At 41.7% G+C, this 12,792-nt stretch overlaps 2 protein-coding genes across 8 annotated transcripts in view; both read right to left on the bottom strand.

Moving 5' to 3' along the window:
- arhgef6 (Rac/Cdc42 guanine nucleotide exchange factor (GEF) 6) overlaps positions 1-6,229 on the bottom strand; it is a 29,325-nt gene extending 23,096 nt beyond the window's left edge. For 4 of the 5 annotated variants that reach the window (XM_073486716.1, XM_073486718.1, XM_073486719.1 and 1 more), the window contains exons 1-3: positions 5,995-6,229; positions 3,903-3,986; positions 1,864-1,948 (exon numbers count right to left, since the gene is read on the bottom strand). In XM_073486716.1, the coding sequence (XP_073342817.1) occupies positions 1,864-1,948; positions 3,903-3,986; positions 5,995-6,159 (334 nt within the window). In that variant the 5' untranslated portion in view covers positions 6,160-6,229. Of the gene's footprint in view, positions 1-1,863; positions 1,949-3,902; positions 3,987-5,380; positions 5,469-5,994 lie in introns of those variants that run through there. The other variant, XM_073486721.1, reaches the window with a different exon arrangement.
- Positions 6,230-6,910: 681 nt separating this feature from the next.
- Positions 6,911-12,569, bottom strand: rbmx (RNA binding motif protein X-linked). Of its 3 annotated transcripts, XM_073487573.1 has the most exons (11): positions 12,271-12,569; positions 12,041-12,160; positions 11,401-11,507; positions 11,151-11,316; positions 10,868-11,008; positions 10,532-10,649; positions 10,034-10,162; positions 9,859-9,950; positions 8,157-9,093; positions 7,450-7,542; positions 6,911-7,051 (listed from the first exon to the last, which is right to left on the bottom strand). In XM_073487573.1, the coding sequence occupies exons 2-9, from the start codon at positions 12,147-12,149 to the stop codon at positions 8,777-8,779; spliced, it is 1,179 nt and encodes a 392-aa protein (XP_073343674.1). In that variant the 5' UTR covers positions 12,150-12,160; positions 12,271-12,569; the 3' UTR covers positions 6,911-7,051; positions 7,450-7,542; positions 8,157-8,776. The 3 variants fall into 3 exon arrangements, with proteins under 3 accessions (XP_073343674.1, XP_073343673.1, XP_073343675.1); XM_073487572.1 differs by having other exon boundaries at positions 7,450-9,093; XM_073487574.1 differs by lacking the exon at positions 8,157-9,093 and having other exon boundaries at positions 12,271-12,537.
- Between the last annotated feature and the right edge of the window lie 223 nt (positions 12,570-12,792).

Genomic DNA, 12,792 nt, shown 5'->3' with positions numbered 1-12,792 from the left:
GCCTATCAAAGATTTGCATATCAAGCAGAGCCCAGCGCTGACAGAGGCTTCTGGTCCACATCTCACACTGGGGCACACATCCTCCTTTTCATTTAAGTGCACCCAAGAGATTGATCGTGCATTAACAAAGGCAAAGCAAGTGTAACCTAAAACCAAAGGAGGGTAATGTCATATGGTGTTATAACAAATAGCCATTAATTGATGGGTCAGAGGACAGACATTACTTGACTGATGTTAAATCAATCACTTATCATGTCAGTTATACAACAAAAATACCAAACACCTTGTCAATTAAAGTGAAAACAGACATCTTCCTAGCCCAAATGTTTCTAAGTTGTAATACTGTAGCTGCTGCCGTCACAAAGGCAACTGGATCACTCTCATTTTTCCTCAGTGTAACAAATACCAACAACACAGGACAAAACACGAGTTCATTCATTGATTTAGTATTATGGAGACATGAAAGCACGCAGAAATGGTGCCAACTGACTGGATCACCAGTCAATCTTCATTTTCCCATGAGTTTTGGTGCCTGGTGTCAGACAAATTAGCACAGTGAGAGTGGGGTTTATTGGGAACCAATGTTAACTCTGAAAGCATCATTATTCTATTACCATTACATTGTTACTCAACCTTTACTTTATACTTTATAATGACGCGTTAAAGCGAAGAGATTGTCTATTCCCAGTTTGAACATCTAGGTTTTGTCCTTTTAGTCCCACAAAACAAGCACTGTGAAGATGTCACCTCTGGCAAACTGTGGAGGCAATTTTTCACAATTTTCTGACATTTAAAAGACTAATCAATTAATCAAAAGCATAATCAACGGAAATCAGCCGCAGCACTACTAATACCTTCTATCATCGCTGTCATTCTGGCACAATCTAATGCACATATCCCGCTACACTGTTTATACACAGGAATGTCACGAACACATGTTTTCAAATAGCCTGAAACGTTATGCAATTACTATAAAGCATGCAGAGGGCAGATAGGTCTAAAAACGCTGACTAGATATTTCCACCCGCTGCGGGCTAGAAACTGGAAGGAGACTGGTATTACCTCTTCAGTACCCCCAAAAGAGGACTCTTGAGTGAAGCGATTAGCACTAAACTGCTGTGGGGCTGCTGCACTGCGAACCGTTTTATGCTGCGTCCTTATTGTAGAAATGAACTTGAGGGGGAGGAGGGGATGTATGAGTGTGTCTAAAAGCGATGCACTCATATTCAGTCACATTGTGCGTTCCGCTTCACTCTGAGCCGAACTGAAACGTTAATAAAACCCACATGAAATGAGCAAAAGAGGATATTATTCAGGGTGTATCAAGCTATGGATGCACATGAGTAAACATGGCACCCAGCATGACACAACACACACACTGCCATGCCAGCTGCCCATTGGTAACGCACCACAAAGTCTGTAAAAAATTACAAAGTCCACCATCATAGCACATACAAGAGGCCACTGCTAATATAAAGCTACAACAAAACTGAGATTACGTCTCACTAGAGTTGCAACAGCTAGTAAATTAATCGCTAACTATTTTGATAATTTATTGATCAAAAAAGAAAAGTCCATCTTGTTAAATGTGAATATTTTCTGGTTTATTACTCCTGTATGATATTAAACTGAATATCTTTAGGCTGCGGACAAAACAAGACATGTGAAGATGTCTTCTTGGATTTTGAGAAGCACAGATCGCCACTTTTTGGACCAAGCGACAGATCGATTAGTCAGGAAAATCGTCAGTTGCAGCCCCACTACTCACTGCTTTTTGACCCTTAACTGTCAGAGAGGACAAAATATGATCAAACAGTCCTCAACATGGAGGACCAGAGGTACAGAAAGATGCAAAACTCTTACCTTGTGTGGCAAAGTTGACTGCCAGCAAAGTGGTCAGTACTTTGCCAAAATTCTCGCCAGTGTATAACCACTCTGGTTCAAAGCCCTGGATGGAAAGGGGAACAGAGAAGATGCTATTAGACCATCTGTTCATACAACCTGGAATCGGTCAGAAGTTGAAGAAGAGAAAGTCAAAATTGAAACTTTTTCTACCGATTGCTCAGACACAAGCAGGAATACTTGCTAAGCACAGAGTTAATTTTAGGTCGCAGCAGAAACAATACAAAGACACACACACACACACACACACACAATGAAACACACACAGGGATTTGAATAAGCCTATAACAAGACAGCGATAAAAACTGACATGTTGAGCCTGACCCATATTTTGTGACCGAGTGGTTTGTAATAAAACAGACAGTGCCAGACTCATTTGCGATTGGCTGTGCACACATCGATGCTCTCTCTCTGTCACACACACACACACTGCTTGCTCGCTCCTTCTCAGACAGCTATCTGCTTTCCCCCAGCAGATAAGGTTTCACATTTTAAATAAAACATCTTAAATATAGAGTTTGAGTAGTACAGCCCTTGACCACGAGTTGTGTACAACATCATTCAGATTGAAAGCAAGTGTGATGATAGGTATGAGATCAGCCTCAGGGTCTACATCACTACCAAGATTAGCTCGAACACACATTATTGTTTATGCGTAATGATTTTGTACCGTGGATTAGTAAAGTAGGAAATACTGGAAAAATCCATTTGCATTGATGAAACAACAGTAAATAGGTCTTACATCACAGTATCGACCTTGATCAGTGATAACATTGCCAGTATTGAGATCTAGACCGCGGTCAGGGCCCGTATTTTCAATGAGTCATGTTTTGAAATCATGTTGCTCTGCAGGACTGTAGTAGTGCATTAAATCTGACCGTATAAATAATCTTACAGGAAAAAAAATCACAGGGTTTGAGCTGTAATTGGTGCTTCCTCTTTCTGCATCTCAGGGCAGAAGTGAAAGCAGCATGACTGCTCTCTTTGTGCAGTCACAGGACAAAATGGGCACTATACGCAATGAAGAAAAAAAAGAGAGAGAGACAAAAAGTTCTCTAACCATGATCACATCACTTACCAAAGGATGGGTAGGGCTCGCTGTAGCGCCACAGACATCCCCTGACTGTTACATTTGACAGTGGCTCTCCAAAAAACTTCTGCCCATGAGCTACTGGCTGGCCGCAAAAGGTGTAATTATGGGCTGAGGCAGGCTTGGTGGATAAAAGCAAAGGGGACCTCCCAGACATAACAAGCCAGCTGGGCAGGACTACTGAACCACTTGACTTTGCAGCGAGCCGAGCTTGCTGACTCAATTAGCTGTTTAAAGAAACCAAGTGATGTGATTCAAGACCAGAAAGGATTATTTATAAAGCCCGGAGGAAGAAATTACTGTCCAGCGCGGCGGTCACAAACAGGCTGGTACAGAGACAGAGAAAACTCCCAACATCTGCCAATGATTTGTCCCTGTCCAATGTTAGAAATGTCTTTTTAAGTTGCTGACTGCGGTCGTGCAGCGTATGCTGAGGAGAGTTTCCAACCTGCAGCGACACACTGAAAGTAGCAGCATAAAAGAGAAAGGGACAATTAAGAGGAAGTAAACACTGATGAAAACTAACTTGTGGCTGTTTGAAAACTGAGGCACTAGTCATAAAGGTCCTCTTCCTGTCTGGCCAGTGGGGGTGACTGACAGCATGGACGTGTGAGGAAAACATAAGCAGGGTAAGTACATAAAATATGGAGCAAGAGTGAGTTTTAAAAAAGGTCCTAATTGGAAAGAAAAGTGGATTTTTGAGTCTTATTCTCAACTCGTCCAATACTGACGCATAGGGACGCAATCCCAAAAGCGTCTATAACAAATCTGAAAAATCTGCTTTAAGACCTTTAAGTCTCTTCCATGAACTGCAGTGGGCTGAGAGAGGAGATAATGACAGAGAGAGGTCAGGCCACGTCCAAACAACGCACGTCTGTGCATGAAACTTGACATGAACAGAGCGACTTACCTCTACTTTCAGAGACGAGCATCCTCTTAAAAACTCCTTGATGTTGGAAATGCAGTCGGCTTCAGTTCTCGGGTCCTGGCAGTACTGAACACACACACACACACACAAACACAGAGAGGAAATAAATATATAAACACAGAGCTCTCGGGTTAGTCTGACAGATAGACATCTGACACAGCCACTGAAACTAGCGCCGACGCTGCCGTCATCTCAGTCCCGCAGAAAAGCGCGTAAAGTAGCATAAACATTGTTGTAGCGATCCGAAATGTGGTTACCTACAGTTCATAATATAACTGTGGATTCTTCCTGCGTCTCCTTCATGCATACATAACCACTAACACCACACAGACACACACACGCACGTCAAAGCAGCCGGATTCAAGCACAACATCCGCTCACTTCGCGACCTTTCAGAATAAAACTCAAAACCAAAGGCTGTGTCGCAGCGGTGGGAGATGAATAGGAAGGACAAGTGTGTTTGTTTGTTTTGCTTCTACCATTACAATTTAGATTTTTGCTTTGCAATTGTCTTCTGTACAAAGTGATGTTGAATACCCTGTTATTCTGTGAACAGTTAATGGAATGGTTAAGTAACGAAGATAGTAACTTCCGATTAAAATTTCTTTACCAAAACCACATTGTGGACCTTTAATGAAGACCAAAGGTGCCAAAGATAAGACAAATTATATCATCAATGTAATGCCTTATGTAACTTTATTTTCCTAATCTATTTTTTTTAAACATATTTTTATTTTCCTCTGCTTTTTTCCCCTAATCTCTTTCACTTTTCTTATTTCATACCATAATTCTATTTTCGTCTGTTCACACTAATAACAAAAGGAACCACAGTGACCACAGGAAAAAAGGAAAAGAAACTAGTTTGGACAGTCCAGCACATCACCGGGTGCGAGCTGCCCAGCCTGCAGGAACTTCATGACCAGCGGTGCCTCAGAAAGTCCCTGAGGGTCATAAAGTCCCCTACTCACCCTCATCTCCTGCTGTCCTCAAGGAGGAGATACAGGAAACTAAGATCACACACCGGTAGACTGTGTCAGGCCATAAGACTCCTCAACAAATAAGTCAATATAACTATCAGTGCAATATCTGACACGTGAATGTGCACCATGCACCTTACTGCCACCATGGCTGCTGCACCTTCAATCAATCAATCAGTACACTTGATCACATTTATTGCTGTTTTACACTTATTATCTTTGCACAAGCTTTACATTCTGTAATTATCTGAGTGTCTCATGTACAAAGATGTACAGATAGTATACACACACTGTTTTTCTTTCTTTCTATCTTATTATTATTATTATTATTATTATTATTATTATTATTATTATTATTATTATTAGTGTGAGTGAGTGTACCGGAGTGACAATACACATCTTGAATCTCGAGGCAGTGATAAAAAAAGAGAAGTTGCCACTTCCGGTTTTATTTTGTTGAGCTGCTTCCAGTTGCACGCTCACCCTCTGTTTTTTCTCTCTGAAGGGGGAGGTCGCACCGGGAAGAGCCGAGCCGCACAGGAGGAAGTGACGAACCGTCTTCGCAACTGTTGTTTATCACTTATCAACTTTTGTCATCTCAATAACTACAGCAAACATGTCACAAGCGTCCACCGACCACGTCCGAAAAAAAGTTGTCGAAAAGCCGCCGTGTCCCGCGGTGTCACCTCGCTTCATGTCCCACCATCCAAAATGGTGTACGCTCTTAATGTTCCGTGCCACACTTCCCCTGCCCGATTTTCTGTCCTGTTTTGGTGGGTTGTTCACACCAACTCAACTCATATCAAGAATGCGGAACATTTCCTCGCTTCACAGGAAACCCGCATCTTGATATCTCACGTCTGAATAAACGAGCCCAAAATGCAGCTGTAACTCGATGCGATGCGATACGTACGATGCTAAAAACAGGAGGTTATTAAAACTTCATGGCTCCGGGAGTGCTGGGAGCTACAGAAACGAAAGGCCTGCCGCTGGGGAGAACTTCTCGCCTGTGTCAGTTTAATGAAAACCCCTCCCTTCCCTTTTTCAACCAGTCGATCATTCGGCGTCTGTTGACTTAACTTAAATCAACAACTCACCTTGGGAGTGAAGCCAGGTACGAGCCGCTCCGTGAGCTTGCACAAGACGACCCCATCCTTCAGCGATGTTTTCAGGAACTCCTCCGGGTCCGCTATATTCTTCTTAGGCGAGCTGAGCACTCCCAGTGATATCAACCACGTTACCGTCTGCTCCTCTGGATTCATAGCTCCAGAAAAATGACCATTGCCTAAGCAAGCATTGCTTTAAAAAAAAAAAACTGGCGGCCTGTTCCGTATCAATATGCAACTCACATCCGCACTTCTGCTAGAAGTTAAAAAAAGAGGCGGTGGGGGGAAGGACGACGCTGTTTCTATACGCAAAACTGATGATCACCCCTACTGGCAAATAGGCACCTCAACAATACACAGGAGTTTTTTTTTTTTTTCCTTTGCAAAGTAGCAACATGCTGCTGGCAGAAGGCATTTTCTCTTATTGTAGTACAGGTTACAACGCAGTAAGGATCAGGAAGCTCCAACAGGAAACCGATATCTGATGTGCATCAGCATATTTCGCAAGAGAAACATGCATGACTCACTTTATGGTATGTGATCAGTATAGGCCTGACATGTGGTGTGCTTGGATTCACCAGCAATGTTTTGTGAATGAGCCAGTTGAAACACAGCATTAAAAACTGTATGATTATTGCTGCCAACTCAGATGATTTATGTTGCCCGAGTTGGGTTATCTGCAGAAGGATATCATGATTCCCTCAATAGATCTAAAAGTTAAGAAAGGTAAAAGTAAATCATGGGTATGTGCTTATTTATCACCGCTATAAAAGTTCCTAAATTCATTTAAACAAATTATGACCAGGTATCACAAACACCTCAGCCCCATTTTAAATGTCAGAAGTATCGTGCAAGAAGCATTCTTATTTATTTTTTTATGACAAGAAAATTGAGCCAACGACAAAAATCTTTTCAAAGTCTTTATTGCAAACACCACAAAATGTTAATTTGAGTAAATCCTCAGCTCGTGTTCTTTCCACTTTCAACACCGATTCCCGCTTGAAGAAACGAATCAACCTGCACTCTCGACAGAAGCCTGCGCCAGCATCTGAAAGACGACACGCGAAAAAACAACTTGTTACACATCAACTACAGCAATATACATCCATCACATCACAACATTGGTCATTTTGCATTTCCAAAGTAGGTTTCTAAACTTTTTTTAAATGCAGAAAATGCGTATTTTCATTTTGCAAAGACCCTAAAACTTATAACTTTTAATTTTTAAACCATGGCACTTTTTCATCCCACCAACATTTTTTCCATGTACTTTGATATGAAAGTTGATAAATTCAAATTAAAGCATTGGTTCAACCAAGAAACCCTTCAGATTTCATTCTGTTAAAGATCATTGTAACTGATAATTAAAGTGATTGTAATATAGTACTGTGAAAATCTCAAACCACTGGAACAGAGTTAAGTGTACAATTAGTCTGGTTGACATACCCGCACTGGTGCACTGTGGTTTCACTGGTCCAATAACTTGAGGACACAGTTCAGGTTAGTTGCAAGGGCAGTTGCCTTAGAGGGTTGTTCATCCTGCAATGAGAACAGAATATTAACATCATGCCCTTCTCTTATTCATGTATTCACGAAACATCTGAAAATCATTTTGTAGTCCTCGGTCCGACTGAGAATTCGCTTCAGTGATTGGGTCCAGTTTGGCAGTTAGGACGATGGTGTTCTTCCAGAGGTCTCCATTGTTGGAAGTGGCATGCTTGTGGAAAATATTTTGATACTGAGAAATGGCTCTTATTTAAAAATGGCTTTTAATTTTGTTAACAAGAAGTGTCTTAAAAATACCTAGATATCTTTACCCATGAATTTGAAAAAATGCACTGTTGCCAATCATTTTACTGAGATTGGACGATTCGTTAGGCAAAAAGGTTCGTTTTGAGGGCTCAGTTGGTAAAATGGCTGTTAAACCTTCATTGCTGAAAAGGGACGAAACTTCTTGAGATGTTGCTGCACTTTGGACAATTTTAGCTCATGAAAACGGACAACAATGAAAAGGGGATATTCAGTTGACCTCCTTTTTTTCCTCTGAGGCAAAAGTTGTCTTGAATGTCACCCCCCCTTCGAGGGGAGATTGCAATACAGGACAATGAGAAACTCATTTACAGATGAGAAACAAAGAGGTTTGCTTTGCTTACCAGCTGTTGACTACCAGTCGAGTTGCATTTGGTTGTTGTTGCCTTTGGTTTTGCCGTTGCATGCCATCAAATGGCTCTAGGGTGATGGATCCATTTCCAAGGAAACTACATTGGAACATTTTGACAGTGACATTTGCCTAACGCTTGAAAACAGTAGTGTCCAGTTGACGACACATTTGTGTTAAGAATGAACTCAAGTCACTCGATTATTTATATAGCATGAGCAGACCTAAGCTTCACAGAAAACTTTGTTACTCAACATTCATGGTAGCGTCTCTTGTCCTGTTTGGAAAATCGATGAGCAGTGGTCAAGGTACAACTAAAAGCTTTATTAGAGTAGGAAAGCCAGACTTATAGGGCATTGCAGATTCCAACAGCACTGAATGTACAAAAACTAACACTCACTTGGTAACTGTACTGTTACATGAGCAAGAGAAAGACTAAAAAAAACAAAAACCTTTACACATAAAAAAAACTGGGAAAGTCAAGATACAGTTCAAAGCTAAGGTTTATATTCCAGACTTAGACATGGCTAGTTTGTGATGTCAAATTTATTTCAAAACACTTGTTAACTGTGCACGGCGACTGACGTTTGCTTTAATGTGCTTTCCAAGTCCAGTTCAGTATCTGCTGCGAGCCATTCCTCTATCGGGCCGATTGCCACCACGGCCACCACGTGGCCCTCCGCGACTTGAGCTGCTGTATGAATCACGAGGAGGGTAGCCTCTCTCAACAGGGGGAGCTGGGCCCCTTTCCTGCCTGCCCATTCGCTCACCACGGCTAGGTGGATATTGGTCACTCCGACTGCTGGGGTAACTGTCACGACTGCCATAGCCATCCCGGGAACTGCTGCCATAGTCATCGTAACGACTGCTTCCACTGCTTCCACCATAGGATGGTGGAGGGCCCCGTGAAGGTGGGGCGCTGCGAGAGTTACCTGCAGGGTCAATGGGTCAGGTAATTGGCAAGGTTCAATTGATACATTTTCCTGCACTATCAAGTGCTCATTTTTTGCCAATAGAATTCATTATCTGACAAATAACTATTAATGGATGACATGTTTAAATGTCCCATTATGGAATCGATCTTAAATTTAGCATGGATATTTAGTTGGTATGGGCAGTAACATATCCAAGAACTGGGAAAAGATGGGCAGTGTTACCCATGTCAGCATGCCATTGATCTGAGTAGCCATTTTTCCTCTTAGAGCTCCAAGTGTTAGAACTGCAGGTAAGGACGAGGTTTTCAGAGTTGTCTTGATGGATTTTTGAACATTACTCCTTGAGGGAGTGCTTTGCTAGGCAACACATACTCAGTGGTCAACGGATGTTTCCAAGGACTTTTGGGGGTTCCTTATGATTGCCAACTCTCTGGGGTTCATTATATGTTCTGCATGATATTGCCACATACATTGATTCTTTTGCTGAAAGCAACGGTAATATGGACTGTGATGTGGTCACAATTTAATTTCGTGTTTCAGCTGAGAAGCCAAATCGGTATATATTATTGACAGCATTGAAAGTATGCAACATGGATTGCAGGACAGTGTTGCGGCAAATGCGGTTTCCTCTGGGGAGGGAAAACTGCAGCATCTTGTGACCGGAGATGGCGGTAGTCAATGCTGTGATCTGGTTGGTTATTTGTGCAGCTCTTCTTTGTGCCATGGGAGTCAGATCTTGTACTAATGGGAGTCATATCTTACCGTAACCATCATATGAATCTCTGTAGGAGCCACCACTTGGACGATCCATATAGCTTCTGGGTTCCCGGCCTCCACCATAACTATCGCGGTCACTAAATAATATTAACAATCATTAGTTGAGGACCATGTGAAATCCAGTCTCAGTTTTTATCCTTTTGGATCAACCCTTACTCACCTGTATCCCCTTGACATTGAGCCATAGTCATCTCGGGAACTAGAGTTGCTGTATTCTCTGTATGAATAATCTCTGGGAGGAGGTCCATAGTCCCGCGAATCTCTGGAATTATAATCCCGACTGGAGTAGCTGTGAAAGACAGCACAATTAACTAGAGACCTGGAACAATGATGTATGAATTATTTATTTAACAACTGACAAAAATGGTTATTTATCTTTTATTTCACTGAAGTTAACTTAAAAATTGTTGTTGAAGTTAAAGCTGAGAGTCAGCTGCCCATGTGTTGTCAAAGTAAGACAAGATATCAAATTGATATTTTGAGCAGTAGAAACAGGATTAAAATAATTCTGTTCTTTTGTTTTATTTATATTAAGTTAACACTGTAAAGATGTCAGTTGTTGAAATACTTTTAAACTCACCAAACTCTGCAAAAACTGGGCTTTGTCCAAACAGTTTGACATGTAATGTATTATGTAACTAAATATAAAATGACCTACCTGTCTTTAGAGTTGTAATGGTCATCTCTTGGTGATGGATAATCATCCCTCCTGGATATCATTGAGTCTCTGCGAGGAGGGGGTGGTCCATAGGGATCCCTGTCCCTTGACATGGGGGCTGAAACACAAAAAAATTACGACAAACTGGTCATTAGTCACCAAATAACCCTGAGACACACACACAGCCAGCCACACAGATGATAAGTGAAGTCTACACTCCCAAGTTAAAGAAAAAAGTTTGTGGGTATCCGGGCAGTATGTTTTTTAAAAAACACTTACACATCTCCGGGTGCATTTAAATTGAAAACACATGCAACATAATTCCCTAACACTTACGTCTGCTCATGGGACCAGATGGGGCAGACCTCTTGGGTGGGGGACCTCCGTTACGAACTGGGGGTCCTCTCTTCAATGGAGGAGGACCTCTGGATGACATCCCTTTAAAGTAGGGTTCTCCATTCCCTGAATCATAGTAGTCTTTAAACAGATAAGAAATCCAAATATTAACTCACTGAGCTCAAAAGACACATCATAAAAAGCACTCAAAGTAAATATTTTACAATTACATGCATTCTACTATTTTACAAAGTCAAATGACCAAATTATTTAATAAATTTACCTCTGGATGGTGGACCCCTCATACCACCAGGACCTCCCCTAGAACCACGGGGGCCTCTGGGTGGACCACGACTGCGGGAATGCATGGGTGGAGGTCCTCGTCTGCCGCCGCTCTCAAACTGAGGCTTTGTAGCTTGCTCCACCTTGATGGGCTTGCCATCAAGAGACTGTGGTAGAGGAGTTACGATTAAAATCCTGACTTCCATCAGATTTGCAGAAGATTTTTTTGGCTGACTAAAGGTAGTCTTTACCTTTCCATTCATCTCCCGTGCTGCATCCTTTGCATCGGCTGGACTTTCAAATGTAACAAAAGCGAAGCCTCTTGATTTGTTTGTCTCACGGTCCTTCATCAAGAGAACTGAAATGAGGGATCAGAGTGAGGAGAGAGCTGTGTTATGTGATTGATTACTCAAACTGATTACTTGGGTCCCCTTCAACAGTTTTCGTAAGTCCTGCTGCAAAATGAAGTTGCTTCCAACAGTAACAAGCTCCTTTGCAATGAGGGTAGCTCAAAGACCGTAATAACAATGGGGCGAATGAGCTGGTAAATATGCACCAGTTCGTTTAAAATTACAAAACATGCTTTATACATTTCATATTAAAAATAAATACAAATTTATAACAACCAGAAATTATCCTTAATGCAATTCAAAGGTCAATAACACACTGAAAAAGCAGATATTTGATGCCTTAACAACTACAGTAACCCAAGTTGTCTGACTGACATCTGGAATGCGTTCAGGTAACAGCTGGCTTTAGTTTTAACATTAGCTGATGGGTGATTATAAACAAATAACGGACGTAGTATTGCTTTTTTTAACGTTATCTTATACATTTTATCCAACGGCACGAATAGGAAAATAAAACGACCAACAGTGACCCAATTCGCACCTTCGACAATCCTCCCATATTTGCTGAAGTACTGCTCCAGGGCCTTCTCGGTGGTCTCGGTGTTCAGTCCACCGATGAAGAGCTTCCCCGGTCGGTCTGCCTCTGCCATGTTACCAAAGCCTGCAACAACATAACAGTCGTATATAATTATCGGGACTGTGCGCATTTGCGGAAACAAGGTGAGACGCTGTATTTTGCCCTCAGTGTCCAGCCATTTCTGTGATGATTACCTTGCTGCTGGAGAAAGTCTTGGGGCTGTTGAATGCGCAAAATGGCGATAAACGTGCCAGCGCTTTGCTGCTAGTTACTTGGCTAACGCTAGCTAGGAACGATTCACGCGACTAGCGGGAGGGGGAGCTCACAAATGCCCAACTTTTAAAAAACATTCAAAAAACCCACTACAGCTGTTATATTAAGTATGCAGGCACGCAGCTGACTATTACCATACGGCACTTTGCCGCGGCTTTGTGTCGGATACGTTAACCGACAGTTTTTCTACTCCCTTCTTTCTTCTTCTCTTTCTGTTTCCGGCGGACCAGACGCCCCCAGAGTGCAACGCTGCCACCTACAGGTCAAAGCTGGGAATTAGGTTACAGGAACATCTATGGACAGGACTGTGTCATGCACACATTAAAAACAATCCTCTACTTAAATATCCTTTATTATTATTTAGAAAAATGTTACAGCCAAATAAAGAAAATAAATATTGTAATCTAAATAACAAAACAAAACAACGTAAACAAATAAAACGA

Source organism: Pagrus major, chromosome 18, assembly GCF_040436345.1.
Source record: "Pagrus major chromosome 18, Pma_NU_1.0".
NCBI classification, from domain to species: Eukaryota; Metazoa; Chordata; class Actinopteri; order Spariformes; family Sparidae; genus Pagrus; species Pagrus major.
Note: the sequence above shows the minus strand (reverse complement) of the source record. Positions and strands in the feature narration are given on the sequence as shown.

Coding starts and splice junctions, on each gene's coding strand:
- rbmx (XM_073487572.1), bottom strand. CDS start 12,149: ATGGCAGAGGCAGACCGACCGGGGAAGCTCTTCATCGGTGGACTGAAC. Junction 11,009..11,150: donor GAGGGGTCCACCATCCAGAG/GTAAATTTATTA, acceptor ATCTGTTTAAAG/ACTACTATGATTCAGGGAAT. Junction 9,951..10,033: donor TCAATGTCAAGGGGATACAG/GTGAGTAAGGGT, acceptor AATATTATTTAG/TGACCGCGATAGTTATGGTG.